Raw genomic sequence first — 18,887 nt, 5'->3', positions numbered from 1 at the left:
GAAGATTAATTAGCACTCTAAATTCAGGCAAATTACCCAATTTGCAATCACAGTATGGTAACTGCAATTACAGGTTAGAGACACAATTACATGCCTAAGGCCTGGTCTAGAGTACAAAGATTGTAGGCATAGCTTTGGCAGCTAGGGGTGTAAAAATAAGATTTAAAAACCCATCTCCTAGCTGACACAGCTCTGCTGTCAAAACCTAGGTGTAGACGCAACTATGCCAACAGAAGAGTGCTTCTGTCAGGATAGCTAGTGCGGTTCAGGCAGGTGGTGTAGCTGTGCTGACCGAAGAACTCCTTCTGCAGGCTGCACCTTACCCTACGAGGCTCTGCCAGCATAGCTATCCCAAGTAAGGCTCTGTAGCAGAAAGAAGCCCTAAATTACCTGAAACTTGAAGGGTCCACATTAGACTCAGAACTTTCACTCCATTGTGACAAATGGGAGCAATCCACACATCTTTGAACTGTTTAGGCTATGAAAGCCGTGCTACACTTCACATTTGGAAGGTTACACAAGGTTTATATTATAGGTATCAGAGCTAGCAAAGCATATTTGGTTAAGGTTGTCCCACACTTTCCATTACAAGACTCTGTTTTCAGTTATTTATAATTCTGCCACACTAACATTTCACAAATTTTTTCATGCCTGGTGTTTTGCCTCAGGCTTAACATTTTTTGGCAAATTTCAGCAAAAGTTGTTCAGATGTTTCTCAAAATGAGAATAGGGGAACACTGATTCTTGCCCACGTTAAAAATTCTTATAATTGTCTTCTTGAGAACCCCTATCTCCTAAATGCTTTGGAGCAGGGACTTAAAGTTGTCTTGATCAAGTTATGTCTCTGAAAATCTTCCTTTATTCATGCTGAGTAGAGAGTTGTTAGAGTTCGGCAACTAAATTCTCCGAAGTTCTGTCCGAAAGCAGAGAAAGTTCTTGTTGAGAGACTTCCCTCCTATGCTCTTAATGCTTCCTCCTGCTCATGCACCAAAGCAACAACAAAGAAGCAACGATGAAGAGAGGTGATGAACCAGGCCTGGGTGTGGTAGTGAAGGTTGAGAAGAAAAGACTGATAATGGACCAGGCTGAAAGGGACAGGGGAATAAGGTTCTGTAACCACTTGAGTATACTCCTCTCAGAATCTGGAATAGGACCTAGAATCTCACAAATCTCAATATTCCTCTGCAGCCAGCAAAACCCACTGGCAAAATGTATCACCTCCATTTAGTGACTGGTCCACAGAGGATGACAACCTATTACTGCTATCAGCTGCTGTTAGCTCAAATGACACAGGTCTGTAGTTGGTCTAAGGGTATGCCTACACTACGAAATTAGGTCGAATTTATAGAAGTCGATTTTTTAGGAAGCGATTTTATACAGTCGATTGTGTCCCACCACTAAGCGCATTAAATCGGCCGAGTGCGTCCACAGTACCGTGGCTAGCGTCAACTTTTGGAGCGTTGCACTGTGGGTAGCTATCCCACAGTTCCCGCAGTCTCCGCCACCCATTGGAATTCTGGGTTAAACTCCCAATGCCTGATGGGGTAAAAACATTGTCGCAGGTGGTTTTGGGTACATGCCGTCAGTCGCCCCTCCCTCCATGAAAGCAACGGCAGACAATCATTTTGTGCCTTTTTTCCATGCAGACGCCATACTGCTTTCAGCAGACAGTGCAGTAGGACTGTAACTGTCATCATCGAACCACCACTTCCGCAGCAACTCTGCTCTCCTGCTCTTGTCTCGATAGCAAATTTCTCCATGTTGGCTGTCATGGGCTCCTGCTTCAACTCTGCTCTCCTGAATCCACCTTGCAGGTCCTCTAGTCATTCTCTAAAAATATCATTCTCGTGGCATTCATTGTCAGCCACTGCTGCAACTCTGCTCTCCTGCAGACGCCATACCCTGGTAAGCATGGAGCCCGCTCAGATCTGCGTAGCAGCTATGCGCATTGTAAACACCTAACCCATTATCCTGCAGTATGTTCAGAACCAGAACCTGCAAAAGCAGGCAATGAGGTGACAGCAGCATGGTGACAAGAGTGATGAGGACATGGACACAGACTTCTCTCAAAGTATGGGCCCCGGCAGTTTGGACATCCTGGTGGCAATGGGACAGGCTCATGCTGTGGAACACCGATTCTGGGCCCAGGAAACAAGCACAGACTGGTGGGACCGCATAGCGTTGCGGGTCTGGGATGATTCCCAGTGGCTGCAAAACTTTCACATGCATAAAGGCACTTTCATGGAACTTTGTGACTTGCTTTCCCCTGCCCTGAAGCGCAGGAATACCAAGATGAGAGTAGCCCTCACAGTTCACTCGCCACAAGCGAGTGGCAATAGCCCTCTGGAAGCTTGCAATGTCAGACAGCTACCGGTCAGTCGGGAATCAATTTGGAGTGAGCAAATCTATTGTGGGGGCTGCTGTGATGCAAGTAGCCAACGCAATCACTGAGCTGCTGCTATCAAGCGTAGTGACTCTGGGAAATGTGCAGGTCATAGTGGATGGCTTTGCAATGGGATTCCCTAACTGTGGTGGGGCGAAAGACAGAACGCATATCCCTATCTTGGGACCGGACCACCTTGGCAGCCAGTACATAAACCAAAAGGGGTACTTTTCAATGGCGCTGCAAGCACTGGTGGATCACAAGGGACTTTTCACCAACATCAACGTGGGATGGCTGGGAAAGGTACATGACGCTCGCAACTTCAGGAACTCTCGTCTGTTTCAACAGCTGCAGGAAGGGACTTACTTTCCAGACTAGAAAATAACTGTTGGGGATGTTAAAATGCCTATAGTTATTAAGCCTACCCCTTAATGCCATGGCTCATGAAGCCATACACAGGCAGCCTGGACAGTAGTCAGCTGCTGTTCAACTATAGGCTGAGCAAGTGCAGAACGGTGATAGAATGTGCATTTGGATGTTTAAAAGCGCGCTGGCGCAGTTTACTGACACTGTTACACCTCAGCAAAACCAATATTCCCACTGTTATTACTGCTTGCTGTGCGCTCCACAATATCTGTGAGAGAGTAAAGGGGAGACATTTATGGCGGGATGAGAGGTTGAGGCAAACCACCCGGCCGCTGATTATGCGCAGCTACACCAGGGCAGTTAGAAGAGTACAGAAGGGAGCAGTGCACATCAGAGAAGCTTTGAAAACCAGTTTCATGACTGGCCAGGCTATGGTATGAAAGTTGTTTATTTCTCCTTGATGAAAACCCCCACCCCTTGGTTCACTCTACTTCCCTGTAAGCGAACCACCTTCCCCTCCCGCCCTTCAATCACCGCTTGCAGAGGCAATAAAGTCATTGTTGTTTCAAATTCATGCATTCTTTATTAATTTATCACACAAATAGGGGGTAACTGCCAAGGTAGCCCGGGAGGGGGTGGAGGATAGGAGAAGGGAAGGTCAAGGCCACACTGAACTTCAAAACGTATTGAATGCCAGCCTTCTGTTGCTTGGGCAGTCCTCTGGGGTGGAGTGGTGGGTGCTCGGAGTGCCCCGCCCCCGCGTTCTTGGGCATCTGGGTAAGGAGGCTATGGAATTTGAGGAGGAGAGCGGTTGGTTACACAAGGGCTGCAGCGGCCGTCTGTGCTCCTGCTGCCTTTCCTGCAGCTCAACCATACGCCGGAGCATATCAGTTTGATCCTCCAGTAGCCTCAGCATTGCATCCTGCCTCCTCTCATCACGCTGCCGCCACCTCTCCTCTCGCGCATCCCTCCTGTCCTCATGTTCATTGTGTGTTTTCCTGGATTCTGACATTGCTTGCCTCCATACATTCTGCATGAGCTCAGAGAACATTTAATCGTGAGTGCGTTTTTTTCTCCTTCTTATCTGCACTAGCCTCTGGGACGGAGATGATGTGGGAGCGTTGAAACATTTGCAGCTGCGGGAGGAAAAAAAGGGAGAGTAGTATTTAAAAAGACATTTTAGAGACCAACGGGTAGACTCTTTCACGGTGAGCCAAGCTGTTAATATTACATAGCACATGTGCTTTCGGTACAAAGTCGCTCCCCCACCCCAGACAGCCACAGGCAAACAGCCCAGCAGGAACGTCCACCTCTGAATGTCCCCTTAATAAAATTCCCCTATTTTAACCAGGTGACCATGAGTGATCACTCTCCTGAGGATAACACAGAGAGATAAAGAGGGGATGTTGCTTGAATGCCAGCAAACACTGGGATCATATGCTGCCATGCTTTGTTATGCAATGATTCCAGACTACATGCTACTGGCCTGGCGTGCTAAAGTGTCCTACCACGGAGGACGCAATAAGGCTTTCCCCCCCGCAGAAACCTTTTGCAAAGGTTTTGGGAGTACCTCCAGGAGAGCGTCACTGAGATGTCCCTGGAGGATTTCTGCTCCATCCCCAGACGTGTTAACAGACTTTTCCAGTAGCTGTACTGGCCGCGAATGCATCCCAAGTCTTCAGGGCAAATCAATCATTAAACACGCTTGCTTTTAAACCGTGTATTCTATTTACAAAGGTACACTCACCAGAGGTGCCTTCTCTGCCTTCAAGGTCCAGGAGCCCGCTTTTGGGAGGGTATTGGCTCCAGGGTGATAAACAGTTCCTGGCCGTCAGGGAGAACAGTTTCATCCTCCTCCTCATCTTCCTCATCCCCGTTGCGTGAGACTCCCCCCTTGCAGGAGTCCACGTACAGGGGTGGAGTAGTGGTCGGGGCACCACCTAGAATTGCATGCAGCTCATCATAGAAGTGGCATGTCTGGGGGTCTGACCCGGAGCGGCCGTTTGCCTCTTTGGAAGGCTTGCCTGAGCTCCTTAAGTTTCACGCAGCACTGCTGCGGGTCCCTGTTATAGCCTCTGTCCTTCATGCCATTGGATATTCAAATATTTTGGCATTTCGTATTTTGGAATGGAGTTCTGATAGCACGGATTTGTCTCCCCATACAGCGATCAGATCCAGTACCTCCCGTTCAGTCCATATTGGAGCTCTTTTGCGATTCTGGGACTGCATGGTCACCTCTGCTGAAGGCCTCGCCACCCTGGCCAAACAGGAAATGAAATTCAAAAGTTCCCGGTGCTTTTCCTGTGTACCTGGCTAGTGCATCTGAGTTGGAAGTGCTGTCCAGAGCGGTCACAATGGAGCACTCTAGGATAGCTCCCGGAGACCAATACCGTCAAATTGCGTCCACATTACCCCAAATTCGACCCGGCAATGTTGATTTCAGCACTAAGTCCCTCGTCGGGGAGGGGTACAGAAATCAATTTTAAGAGCCTTTTAAGTCTACAAAAATGGCTTCATCGTGTGGACGAGTGCAGGATTAAATCGATCTAAAGCTGCTAAATTTGACCTAAACTCGTAGTGTAGACCAGGGCTCAATGTTATAATCCTCCTGACGAACCATGTAGAATTCAATGTATTTCCACATGATGGATTCCCTCCCTTTCCAGGTGTTCTTCCCCCGCCCCAAACATAGGAAGTTACATCAAAAAAAAAATCTCGATTAAAAAAATTAAGGTTACAAAATCAAGCACTCCAAAATTAGAAAATTACAATTAAGGTTGCCCTTTCTGCAATATGCATGATGATACAGTCTTTAATTACACTATTGCAATACTATTTTTCCCACAGGACACCTGACTTATTCAGAGCACAGGGAGGATGATGCTCAGAGAATTAGTCAGGATTGCGTAATAAACAAGGCTTCTTTGCAGGGGGAGAGTACAACCATTGCCTCATTTGTTAGAAGGTGTGTACTATTTGAAATTACTGGCATGGACAAGTTGTTGGAAGGTGTGTAGTGAACGAGGCAGGGGACTGCAGAAAAAGAAAGAAGAGTCTCATAGTTAAAAGCAATTGGAACACCATCATGGAGAATCAGATTCTATCCCTGTCTCGACCAGGATCACATATGAACTCTGGGGCAAAGTTACCTAAACCAAAATTTCACACTGTTTGTTCCTCATTTGCTAGGTGCTCATTTTGAGACACCAAAGTTCTGATTTCCAGAAGTGCTGAGCACTTCAACTTCAACTGATGTCAATGGGACCTTGCTTTGAAAATATAAAGTGCTATAAAATGCTATGCACATCAGGACATAGGTATTTCAAATTTTACATTGATTTTGGGAGCTCACTTTTGACTTTATAAGTGTCTGTGCCACAATGGCGATAACACAACTCCCTTATGAGGTGCACTGGTGACAACAAATTAATGTTGTTAAGAACTCCGATGCTATACTGATGACCACCCTAGAAAGCACATGAGTACACTAATAATTCTGTATTCAAAGCAAAGTCTGAATGGTGTGTAGTAATAACGACAGAGGGCCACATACTCTGAATAGCGATCAAACAAAATATTGAATAGCTGCTGTTCATTCAGCAAGCACCTTCTATTCGGTGCATCAAATGAGGCAGAGGTTGGGGTGGGGGTGGGAAATAGTATAAGGGTCACGGTAATTGAAGGTTGTAGCATAATGCAGACGCACAAGTGGGCCGAATTAAGGTTGCATGGAAACTTTCAATTCTGGCAGTTTCTAACTTTTGAGGGCTTGACTTTACATTAAAGATGCAGTTGTGTGTCCAGTAGGGTTTTTTAAACCTTTTTTTAAATGGAATCCTAGAGCTGTCAATCTGGCCAAAATATATATAGATTATCCTGAAAGTTTGAAATTTCTGCCCTATGCTCAGTAGAGACTAAGCTATTTAAAGACAATGGTATAGAAAGAAACATGGTTACATTTTCCTCACTTCTTGCTGGTGAGTCTGTGGAGTATTTTTTAAAGACCAGTTAATATGTTAAGTCAGCCAAAGCAAGCAATGACTTGGAAGGGGGGAGAAACCCCACATTTTTCTCTTGCAGTGTAACAAAGAACAAAACAAAACATGCTTAAATTATCATTAACAAAAATAGTGCATTGTTTGCCTCCCACTTTTGTTCTTTCCATGCCAGAAGGCACTAGCTTTCTTTAAAACAATAAAAAAAGAAGTGCAGGTAAAACACCAGCACTGCTTCAATATCTTATTGCTCACTTTGAGTGACATTTAAGGATAAACTGCAAGAAACAGCTGAAGGATAAATTTAGTCCCAGTGACACCTACTGATACTGGATGGAAAACAAAGTCAAACTACTAGGGTAAAGTGTACAAATTTTTGTACTAAGAATAAAAAAAAAAGTGAATTACTTGGTGACTTTGGAGATCATAGAATGAATTAGGGTGGTGTGCGTATGTAGAGATTGCATACACAACTTACACAAAATAATGTATCTTTACCAAGTCCAGTTTCAGCTACAATAAGTTCTACATTACAACCTTATCACTTTTGCAAGATGAGCCTTTTCCCCAAGCCACAATTGGAATGAATCAGAGACTTGTCACCCTCAACTTTTAACTTCTCTTATCAGCTTTATTTTAAACTCAACGCTTTCTCATAAAAGCATGTGTAATCTTCCTCCTTCATTAAAGGTTTTTAAATACTTGTTTACATAAAGAAATAGTCATTAAAAATCAGGTTAATATCTTTGGACTCAATATAATCCATTTGTAGATTAGTCGGACGATAAAACAGCTGTATCTACAGAATCAGAGACTACTGGGGAACTCCACACGTGGATATAACATACATCAGGGCAGCTGAAGTCCAAACTTACTAAGTGACATAAGACCTCTTTCCACATGTCCAAGCAACTGACCACAGACCAAATACATTCCTCACTGTTTTATTTGGAAAGAGGAAGGCATATGTATTTTTCAAATTCAGTATTTCATGCTATTTAAAATATTAAGTGTTTTTATTACTAGAAAAACTGACAAAGTGCTTGTCCATTTATGAACACTAAATACAAAAGTGAATGCTAATCCTCAAAGATTTGTTTTTAAAAGAAAATATCAAACTAATATTGTGTGACAAAATTGGATGTCTGACAATTTCTCTTTAGTTTATGGCAGTGACTGTTGCTTAGGACACCGTGAAATATTCCTAATTAAAAATAAAAATAAATGGCCAGGGAGAAGTAGGGGAACAGGAAATGGTGGCAAGGAGGGAAGAGATTAGGTCAAGTAAATTGGTGAGCAAAATATTTACTTTTAGATCTTATCGGCTATTTTCCAACCCCCGTTCTACTTCCTGGCTGACAGTCATGTAACACCATAAGAGAAAGATTCCACCTGCTTCTCCAGTCCTATGCATCTAAAAGAAAACTTCCAACAACTGATTTTAGTACTGGTGGAGAAAAGGCAACAAAGTCTGCTGGCTGAGTACATGGGTGATTTGGAGGAACTAGGGTGGCCACTGAGACCATGCAGATGGCCAGACACAGACTGACACTGCTACCAGAAGCTAGCTCCTTTCCACCAGGGTGAACATCATCATACCTTTACTGGCTAAACTTATTATTTATATTATAGTAGTTCCAAGAGTCCCCAAATAAGAATCCAGGTCCCATTGTGCTAGGTGCTGTTCAAACAAGACAATCCCAGCCCCACATAGCTTAAAAGTCTAAATAAGGTTTTTCCACTTTTGCCCCTACAGTGGAAGCATTCATTCACTTTCACCTATCCAGAAGGCTTTTCCCCCTCTATTGCCTGAAATAACTCCTAGATGCAGTTCCAGCCTGCAGTCACTCAAGACATGTCTACCTGTAGCTAGGAGTGTGCCTCCCAGCACGGGTAGACAGATACATGCTAGCTTTGCTCAAGCCATCACACTAAAAATATCTGTGGTCATGGTGGCGGCTCAGGCTAGCTGACCAAGTACAAACTCACTCAACCACCTGGGTATGTACTTGGGCTCCTAGTCTGACCCACTATCATGGCCAGGGAGCCGTTGTCGAGAGGGGCGCCGCCCAAGTGCAGCAAGCTGACAGGCCTGGGCTGCTAGAATGAAGTGAGTGCAGACAAGCCCAGGGCTGAAGCCACCAGGCAGGGGCAAGCAATGCCACCCAGAGCTGCCAGCCTGGTGGGGACACACAGGAAGCAGGACTCACCCCTGTAGAGCCAGCGCACCAGGCACCAGGATCCCCACAGGCCTGGTGGCAGGGAGCATATGGTCAGGGGGAGCCCCTGAAGCTCAGAAACTCCTCCTTGTGCAGTTCTACTTTTAATCTAAACCAACCCAGTGCTGTGTTGTTTTAAAGTGAAGGTTAACTCCAGTTAATGTGGCAGCTACTGTGGTATTTAAAGAACAAACAACCTTAATCTCTCTCTGAATGGCCCAGGAGAAGGCTGGATGTTGCAGAGCACATGGTTTGGGGAAAATTCAGGACTGGAGGATGTTGGGGTCATCTTGACAAGTGTAAGTAAGGCCGTGGAGGAGAGAGCATGACAGTGGTATAACAAGCAGGCTGCTGGAATCAGAGTTGCCGAGTCAGTTGCTTAATACACAAGACACTCCATGTACGCTGGCTGTAAGCATCCAGACTAGGGAGCTACAGCAGCAGAGCATTTTGAGGCACTCAGGGATACAGAGCAGGCAGTGACAACCCCTCACTGGTCTGGTCTGCACTCCAGAATGTTATAATGACCAATATACAAAGTAAGCAACAGATTCAGAACCCCATCACAGGCACAGTAAGGTAAAGAAACATTGGCCCCTGGACTAGCTCAGAATCTCAGATTTATTTGGGGTTTTTTTGAGTAGCAAAATCAATATTACCCCCTCTGGTCAGCTTACAGCTAGTACAGTAGAACGGTTAGAAGTGTTACTTTTGAAAGCCCCCACTTTCAACTGTAAGTATCTTTAGAGAAAGGTGCCTAGACTGAGAACAATAAAATGGCTTAAAGCTAGTTTATGAAAACTTGAAAATGGGATCTACAAGGCTACACTAAAACCCCTTTGACAGTACTAGATCAGTACTGCTTTAATAAAGCACGGGACATACTGCATGAAAAATGGATTATTCCATTTTCTGTTTTTATGAATAGTGTTAAAAAGCAGAACATAAGAAACCTGTTGTAATACCAAGTAAGGGCAAGTGGTTATGGACCAAGAACGTATCACTTAATCCTTTTTTTAAAATTCTTCTTTAAACCTCCTTCTCAGCTTGCCCAGTTATACTCTTCCACTTTACATAACCCATATCCAAACAATATCAGGAATGGGGCAATGGGGGACTAGAAAATACAGAAGCCAAAGGAAGGAGGCAAAGAGAGACACTTGAGGTCTTTTCCCTCATTGTTCCTGGACCCTATTATACACATTACCCTAAAATAAAAAAAATAAATAAAAAAGCAGCCAGACTCTAGGCAGCCAGACTCTTATTTGCATGTGTATCACTGGCTCTCTCATAGCCTGAGTTTACAAACGTTAGCAAAGCTTCAAACACTAGAGAAGTAGAGTACTACTCATGTTACAGATAGGGTAACTGATGGACAAAGGGTAAATGCTTTTACCCATAGTTACATAGCAATTAAGTGGCAGAGCTGAAAGCCAGAACCTATAATCCTGACTTCCAGTTCCTTGTTCTAACTACTAGGTATATTTTAAATATATATAATTTGTTTGATCTTCAAACTCAGCTCTTAAAACCAAATTTAGTTATCTTTATGACTATGAAACAATTAGTGTTTTTCCTCCCACTATCCAAGTTTGGTTTGCCATGGAGGGCAGAAAGAAATCAGCTTTCACCTGAAGCAGAACATTCTCAGGTCAAAAACCACCCACCTTATTTCTTTTCTACCCCACTGCCATCATTCTTAATTAATCTAATTTACATAAAATTAGCCAAAAGAAGGCATATTAGTGTTCTTTATCCCCCACATCAAATATAGGTGCATCTTGCATACCCTTTAATTCAGAAGAAAAAGTATTACTCAAAGATATCCAATAGCTAGCTTCTCTCCCTGGTCAGAAAAGTGAAAAATCCTTCATATAGTCAATACATGCAACTTAATTTACAGGTGTACATTCAGCTACCATCACAACTTATATTTTGTTTGCATGCATTAAAATTAGAGATATATTGGAACTAGTATGCACTAAGTAACTAACCTTAGTCCTAGTTTTGGACACTGAAAAAATAGATGTATTCTATACCACATTCTATCCTTCCACATTATCAGCTAATACCCAATGCCAATCGCTTCACATGTGCAATGGTAAGAGTAGCACTTGAATTCTGAATGAAAGTCGGTACATCTATCTTAAAAAACAGACGGACCCATATAACTACATTACATGTATGTACTCCAGATGAGGAGGATTTTATACATACAATTAAATCATTTTATACACACTTTCCAAAACTGTATGTAACCCACACACCTCCTGGATGTGGTGTTCTGTTCCCATCTAGTGGCATAGAGAGAGATTAATGAGTCTGCTCTACAGCCTTAGCCAACAGCCAGTTAGCTTTTAGCTCATGCAGTAGAGGCTGCTACACTAAGCTCCAGAGATCCAGGTTCGATCCCGCTCAATGACAACCAGAGTCTGTCGGTGTTACATATACGATATGCTGCACCCTCACCAGAGAGAAGGAAAGAAGAGCTAAGAAAAGAGAGGAAATGCACCCTTTACCTCTTTTGTAGGTGAGCCTACAGAATATATTGTTCTATCAGCACCTGCTTAAGTGTATCTCTTATTTGATAAGGAGGGCTCAGTATCTGATTTAAGACTTTCTTCACAAGTGACAAATGCCTTAATTCATAGTAGAAAGCAAGGATAGGGTTCCCTTGCCCTAAATCATCCAAGAGAATATTTTCCACCCTGGTATCAATTCTCCTATTCAAATTAACTTTAAACAAATATACTAAGGAGTTCTTCAATAATAAAACAAAGCTGTTCAAATTGTCAAAATGCAACAGCACGCCAATTAGCAGATGTATGCAGATCATGTCGAAACCACTTTCCATGCAAGAGGCAAAAGAAACCACACAGTTCTGCAGTCAGCAGGGAATAGATCCCAAAGAAACTAACTTCAACATTCACTGAATGTCATATATTCATGGGACAATGGCTTGAATTTTAACTAGCATTTTCAATCTGCACATACCAGGGTCATATGCTGAATGAATTTTACCTTACCATTATGCTGATAACTTTCACATATCCAATTAACACACACACACACTCAACAGCATAAAGGTCCCTCTTTTCCTGTTGGAAGAGCTTTCCTTTATTGTGTTTAGAGACTGAAGTGGACATCTAAAAAGCACCTGCCACTGCAAATACCATGTGGACTTCTTTTAATGAGCAAATGTAAACATAAAAGATTAAAAGACTAGCACATCTGGAAAAGCTCAGGCTGTACCAGGCAAGACAATTCTGAAGCAGTGCAATGTTTGTGACAGTTCCAGCTCCACAAACTGGAAACTAATTTTGCTGCCGCCACCATCTCCTCAAGAAGAACCAGAAGCTCACCTAGAATATCCACAGAACATGTGCATCTTGAAAAGACGCCTGACAAGGTACCAAAAGGCCCATTAGCACAGGGACTTCAGCTCTTGTAGCCTAATCAATGCTTTTTCTGGGAAGTGAGAAAGATCCATCTGGGTCAACACTTAGAATCCTGACTAATTAGGAGTCCGACCAGACTCCATCAGAGCTGTAGGCTGTCATTCCTTTAATGCATGGAAAAGGCCTGTAGATGCATCCTGGGCAGGAAAGAGGGAGATAGACAATTTTAGGAGAGGTGTTCACATACTGCTCTCTCTAGACACATTTACTCTATCCACCTCCCCCTTTCCAAAGTGTTGATGATTGTTTCCTTGCACAGCGTGCAGCTGGCAAGATGAAAGTCAGAGTGTCCAAGGACAAGTCTAGAACCTTCCTTAATATTTCAGCTCAGTCTACTACCCTGATGACCCTACAAAGTCTAAGAGGCAAAAAGAAGTTCAATAATGATTACAAAGTAAGGCATGCAAGATTTAAAACCATATAGTCAAAACTTTAGCTGTATTAAAAGTAAACGAAGACCTACATGCTCTAGAGCGTTGTCTCTATTTTCATCTACATCCATGACGAAGCAGCAACAAAGAAAATTCCAGTTGCAACTCATATGGATTATAAGAGCTACTCTTCAGAGATGAACTTGATTCAAACCCCCTTACTCTTGTGAGTTGATCGCTCTAAGGGAAGTGATCTGGAGATATGTACTGCATTGCATATTTAAGGAAGTTTATACAAAGTGTGTGTATTTCACCTCATACACAACAGAAATAACTCTTTTCAGAGGTGCTACTACTCCACAGAACATCAAAACAAGATAATCTAGGTGCCTTGAAAAAATAGCACTCCTAAAGCCATGGATCTTACTAACAAAGTAGAATACTGATTGAGAGTTAAGAAGCTCTATTGCTTAATATGTTCTTTTGAATCCAAACATGTTATGCATTATGTTAAGATCTTTCAAAAATATCAGTTTTCATATGATAAATATTAGATTCAATTATGTTACCATCCAGAAATATAGTGCAGGTTTGTACAAAAATCCTGGAAAAATCATCCCACTGTATTAATATACATCACTATTAATGCCTGTGTTTCAAAGTTTATTTTAATTATTATACTTGTACTTTTTTTTTTTAAAGTATTAAAAACAGTCTTACCTGTATATCCTGCCCACCAGCCCCAGGAAGCCACCATAGCTAAAAGCCATTTAAATAACACTCCTTCGATATACCAGAACCGCTTACTATCCAACAGTTGAAGAGGCTGCAGTATAATTAAATACAAGATGTAGGATGGAATAGCAACCAGGTTATTGGCAACCATGAAGCTGAACCTCAGGAGTCCTTTCAGAAGTGTATAGCCCACCCTCCGGGCCTGTTCTAAAGTCACAGCCATTCTCTTCACACCAGAGTATGTGGGCTCTTCCTACAGTAAAAGAAGAACAAGATACAGCCATTACTTACAGAATAAAAGAAAAAAAAAAACAAAAAAAAAAACACAAACCTCTCTACAGAGCCAAAATGCTAGTGAGGTAGATAGTGTCCCCTTAACAAAGCTGCCTACTTCAGCCCCAATCCATTTTCATAAGCATCTGCAGCCCTTATTTACCTCTACGATACCTCAAAATTAGTCAGACTGGAGGATGAAAATAAAGTACATTGAACATTTCCACATCCCACAGAAAGAAAGAAAGAAGTCAAGAATACCACACACCATCAAGGTGATACTCGCCTGCATTAAAAAGCTATGATTTGAGAAGTTTCTGGGAGTCACACAAAAAACCTGCAGCTATGAACTAAGGTAAGTAGCATATCAATAGACTTGGAAGGATTACGTTTATCAGTAGACATTAGTTTCACTGTACACACACAAACCAAGGAACAAATATTTCCATTGATAACTGAAGTTTACAGATAGGCAAAGTAAGAAAAATGCTGCAAGAACTTTTATTAGAGACTGATTTAAGCATATTTACTTTTTGCTTTAATAGGTTATGTTGGTAATTTGTATTTTAATGGTTATAAAGCTTTAACTTTCTGAATCTCAATATCTATTATCAGTAAATAATTACTGTCTGACCACATAGTTACCATAAATTTTCCACACCTGTAAAATTTTAAAGGGATAAAAAATAGAAAAGATGCTTAAAAACAAACAGCTATATGACAAATATATATATATAAAAAATAATAATTCTGCCAAGCCTACATATCAAACTGGACATTCAGCAAGTCATCATATAAATTACATAAACATACCCTGGAGAACACATTCCCTGGGCAGCAAGTGACCACCGAAAACCAAACAACAGAACTGGGGAGGGATGGGGTAGTAGTCCCTTCCCTTTCAAACTCAGTGACTTGCCATGGCTCACACCAAAACGGGTAGGAACGCTCAGAAATTTTCCTCCTCCCGCTCGGAAAAAGGGGGAAAAAAAAAATACATTGTTTGCAACAGGGTTTTACCGGGACAACGGGAAGGGGAAATAATGACACACACTCCTCGTTTCAGAGGAGCAGCCGTGTTAGTCTGTATTCGCAAAAAGAAGAGGAGTACTTGTGGCACCTTAGAGACTAACAAATTTATTAGAGCATAAGCTTTCGTGAGCTACAGCTCACTTCATCGGTCTCTCCAAAGTCAAGAGCCAGCACCGAGGAGGCAAGGTCTCCCTCACCCTTCACGCGGCGAAGCCTGGCTGAGGAGGAGCGGGGCGAGCTCCCGCAGCTGCGCTAGACCCGCCGAGAGGGAGCCAGGCAGCGAGCGAGGGGTAGGGGAGGGCACCAGGGCAGCTAAGGGGGGACGTGGGGAGGGGGAAGCGGGGGCTAGGGCCGTTCGCGGGTGACTGACCCCGGCCGGCGGGACTCACCTCCTGCGGCGCAGGGGAACTGAGGAGGCCGCGGCAGGAGGCGGCGGCGCGTGTCGCGGTTGGCGGCGGCGGGAGGCGGCTCGGCGGGACGGCGGGCTCATGGACCCGGAGGTGGCTGGCCGGGCCCTGGGTAACGGGCCGAGAGCGCTCCGCTCCCGCCGATCTACTCCCCTTGCAGCGGCCTGCGGAGAGAGGGGCGGGGTCACGGTCCGCACCGGCAGGGAGCAGGGACCGGCCGGGCCCCGTCCCGCTTTCCGGCTACAGCTGCCGCGGGGCTCAGGCCTATCGCGCCCTCCCGGCACCGCCCCCGCCCGGCGCCCCTCCTCCCCGCGCCCGGCAGCAGCCCTCCGTGCCCGGGAGAGCCGGCCTGACAGCCGCGGGCGGCGGAGCGCGTCTGGCCGGGGCCAGCATCCTGCACCGTCCCCCAGGGTCAGCCGGGCACCCCCCCACCCCATGCAGGGGGCTCTCTTAAGGGCAGCAATCGGGTGTCCTTGCTCGGCCCCCCCACCGCATCCCCATCCCCCGAGAAGGGGATCTCCGGGGAGCGATGGGGGAGTTTGGGGGGGGGGGCCTGCCCTGCCCTGCCCCCCATTCCCGAGAAGGAAATCTCGGGGGAGCGATGGGGGGGGTCCCTGGAGGTATCCCTGCCCCCGGCCCCATCCCCGAGAAGGGGATCCCGGGGGAGCAAGGAGGAGGACGGTGCCCCCCATCCCCCGAGAAGGAGATCCCGGGGGAGCAAGGAGGAGGACCGTGCCCCCATCCCCCGAGAAGGGGATCTCCGGGGAGGAGCGATGGGGGGGACCGTGCCCCCCCCAGCTCTAGGTACTTCTCTCGGGGAGCAGCAGGGGTCCGGGCCCCTTCCCGCACACCCATCGGGCTGGGTCTCCGTTCCCAGGCAGAGGCCGTGCCGGGGCTCCCTACCTCCGCCTCGCTGGCTCTGTCCCCGGGGTAGGCGCTCGGGGGCCCGAGGGATTCATGCCGCCGGCGGCTCGCGCTGCCTAACCACCCCCGCAGCCGGGCTGGGTCTCCGCCGTGACGGCTCGCCCCTCGCGCTCGCTCCCGAGGAAGCGGCGGCTGCAAGAGGCAGGAGCGGAGCTCACACGGCACCAAGCGCGGCTCCCTCCGGCCGACAGCTCCCTCTAATGAGCACAGGCTGGTTGCGCCCCCGGCGGGCAGGCCAGCACCAGGCGGCTCCTCCCCTTCCCGACGCCCAGCCCTTTGGCATCCTTTTCCCCATTGCCACCGGCGCTCGGGTCACCTGGCGCTCGCACGCCCATTGCTAGGGGCAAGAGCAGCCCTGGCGCAGCACCCAGCAGGAGGAGCTCCAGTTTCCCCAAATGCTCTCCCCTTGGCCCAGGAGAGCCAGCCCCAGGCTATGCCCTAGAGCAACCGGAGGCAGGGCTCAGGTCGAGTGGAGATTTGCATATGACAATGGAATTACAGGCTGTTTACATAAGAAATTAACAAATTTATTTGAGCATCAGCTTTTGTGAGCATATAGCTTATGCTCAAATAAATGTGTTAGTCTCTAAGGTGCCACAAGTCCTCCTTTTCTTTTTGCTGATACAGACTAACACGGCTGCTACTCTGAAACTGTACATAAGAAATATATCTCCACTTCCATCCAGCACTTGCTCTGAGGACATAGGAATGATCTGAAGAACTACAAACCTTTAAGTAGTTCACATTATAAACATTTTTAAATGGCCCCATTCTGAGACTTTTGTGTTCGGTTTGGAGCATATTCTTTTTTGCCCCAGATCTCACTACCAAAGAAATGGCAGGTTTGAGAAATAAATGTTGATTCACTTCTAGAATGTAACAAAATCAAAGCTGTACATTCCTTTAAAGTTTAGGGTTAGGTTTTATTAATAAATCATGACCATATCTATCTATGGTGCAGTGATAGGAGTATTTTAATTGACAAATATTATTTTAGAAATATGTATTCAAGTAGACATTCCACAGTCTCAGGCCTCTGCTTTGCAAACACAGGAACTTTCATCTGGGTCAGAAGGGGGAAAATCCATCTAATCTAATCCAGTATCTTGTCTCAGAGCAGCCCATACTAGATGCTTCAGTAGAAGGTGTAAGAAGCTTGTCATAGGCAGATGTGGGATAAACTGCCACCCATGATAGGCTTCATCCTGAACTTTAATTGTTAGAGATTGGCTTAAAGTCAGAGGCATTAGGTTTACTATCCCTTACAAGAATTATCATCAATAATAATAATTTTGGATAATCTTGAGATCCATGTAAATGTCTGATCTTTTTTTTTTTTTAATATAATCATGCTAAGTTCTTGGCATCAGTGACTTTTAGGCACCATGAGTGTCACAGTTCAAATTCCATGTTCTTTTTATCAGTTTTTAATTTCCTACCTTTTAGTAAATAGCTCTTTGTTTGAGTAACAAAGGGAGAATAGTAATTCCTAATCTATCTTCTCTATACCATTCATAATTTTGTGTACTTTTATGTCCCCTCTTATTCATCTCCTTTCTAAAGTAAAAATCCCTATTGTATGGAAAAACTTCAGTGTAGAGCAACATTTTACACAAATCAATGCCGAAATTAAAACACTATATCCCAACAGATCAGCTTTGCAATCTGATTTATATCAAAAAGAAAGAATGCCCTCTTAGCCCAGCAGTCTTTTTTTAGTAAAAAATAAACAGGAATTGAAACCAGTGGTGATGGTGTCATAAGAAATACTTCTAGTTTGTCAGAAAAAGTGTTTTTCAGAGGGCAAGAAATTAGTGAAGGAGAGTCTGTAAATTTCTGCTGCACATTGTGGTGACCTAAAAACCCAGAAAGTAGTTGATGGGATTGCACTTTCACATAACACAGTAATGAGAAGACATCCCATGATGTGTTAGCACAGATTAAACTTTTTAACGGTTGCACAGAAATATTTTTTACTTGCAGCTTATGACAGTGGTGATGCTACTAATACTGCATAGTTAAGTGTTTTTGTTGTGTGTGAATGAAAATTTTGATATAATTGAGGAACTGTTGGTCTCTGCCCACTTTGCTCTACAACCAGCATCTCAGACTTGTTTGAAGAACCAAGAACATGTATTGCAAGAGCATGCAGTGTTGTTGTAGCAGTGCTGGTCCCAGTATATTAGAGAGACAAGGTAAGTGAAGTCATCTCTCTTATAGGACCAACTTCTGTTGGAGAGGGAGACAAGCTTTTGATCTTACACAGGGCTCTTCTTCCTAATGAGAGTAAGTGAAAATGTTAAGCTTGATTGGTCCAAATTAAACAGTATTTGTACAGATAAGGCACCTGCCAGGACTGTCCAGAAGAACGGTTGTGATGTTTTGCTAGAAAAGTTTTGGGTTCTTTATCAGACTGATTGTCCTACACTTTAGGAAGTTATGTGGTTGAGCATTTTGCTGAATGAGCTAACCTCAAGGACCCACTCTTACTGCTCATTTCCTAGACTTCCTGTAGCTCTGAGACCAATCAGTACCTCCAGAATCCACCCATATCCACATAATTTTACTCCAGAACAAAAGGGTTAAATCCGGCACATAAATGAAATGTGCCTGTAACTTCTGTATACTTCAGAATGAACTACATGGATCTGAGGGTATAATTTGACCTGAAACTTTTATTTAAAAATAGTGTGCCTAGACAGAGCCCTTAAAATTGTAAAGGAA

General features: G+C 44.5%; 1 protein-coding gene across 5 annotated transcripts in view; it reads right to left on the bottom strand.

Annotated features, from left to right (window-relative positions):
- LPGAT1 (lysophosphatidylglycerol acyltransferase 1) overlaps window positions 1–16,376 on the bottom strand; it is a 136,053-nt gene extending 119,677 nt beyond the window's left edge. The window contains exons 1-3 of one of the 5 annotated variants that reach the window (XM_037895751.2): window positions 16,143–16,286; window positions 15,222–15,403; window positions 13,513–13,780 (exon numbers count right to left, since the gene is read on the bottom strand). In XM_037895751.2, coding sequence (XP_037751679.1) covers window positions 13,513–13,750 — 238 coding nt within the window. In that variant the 5' untranslated portion in view covers window positions 13,751–13,780; window positions 15,222–15,403; window positions 16,143–16,286. Of the gene's footprint in view, window positions 1–13,512; window positions 13,781–14,086; window positions 14,470–14,613; window positions 14,753–15,221; window positions 15,404–16,142 lie in introns of those variants that run through there. The other 4 variants (XM_043543686.1, XM_007058013.4, XM_027820510.3 and 1 more) reach the window with 4 other exon arrangements.
- Window positions 16,377–18,887: the final 2,511 nt, after the last annotated feature.

This window comes from Chelonia mydas, chromosome 3 (genome assembly GCF_015237465.2).
Source record: "Chelonia mydas isolate rCheMyd1 chromosome 3, rCheMyd1.pri.v2, whole genome shotgun sequence".
NCBI lineage: Eukaryota > Metazoa > Chordata > Testudines > Cheloniidae > Chelonia > Chelonia mydas.
The sequence above is the reverse complement of the archived record's forward strand: the minus strand, read 5'-3'. Positions and strand labels throughout refer to the sequence as shown.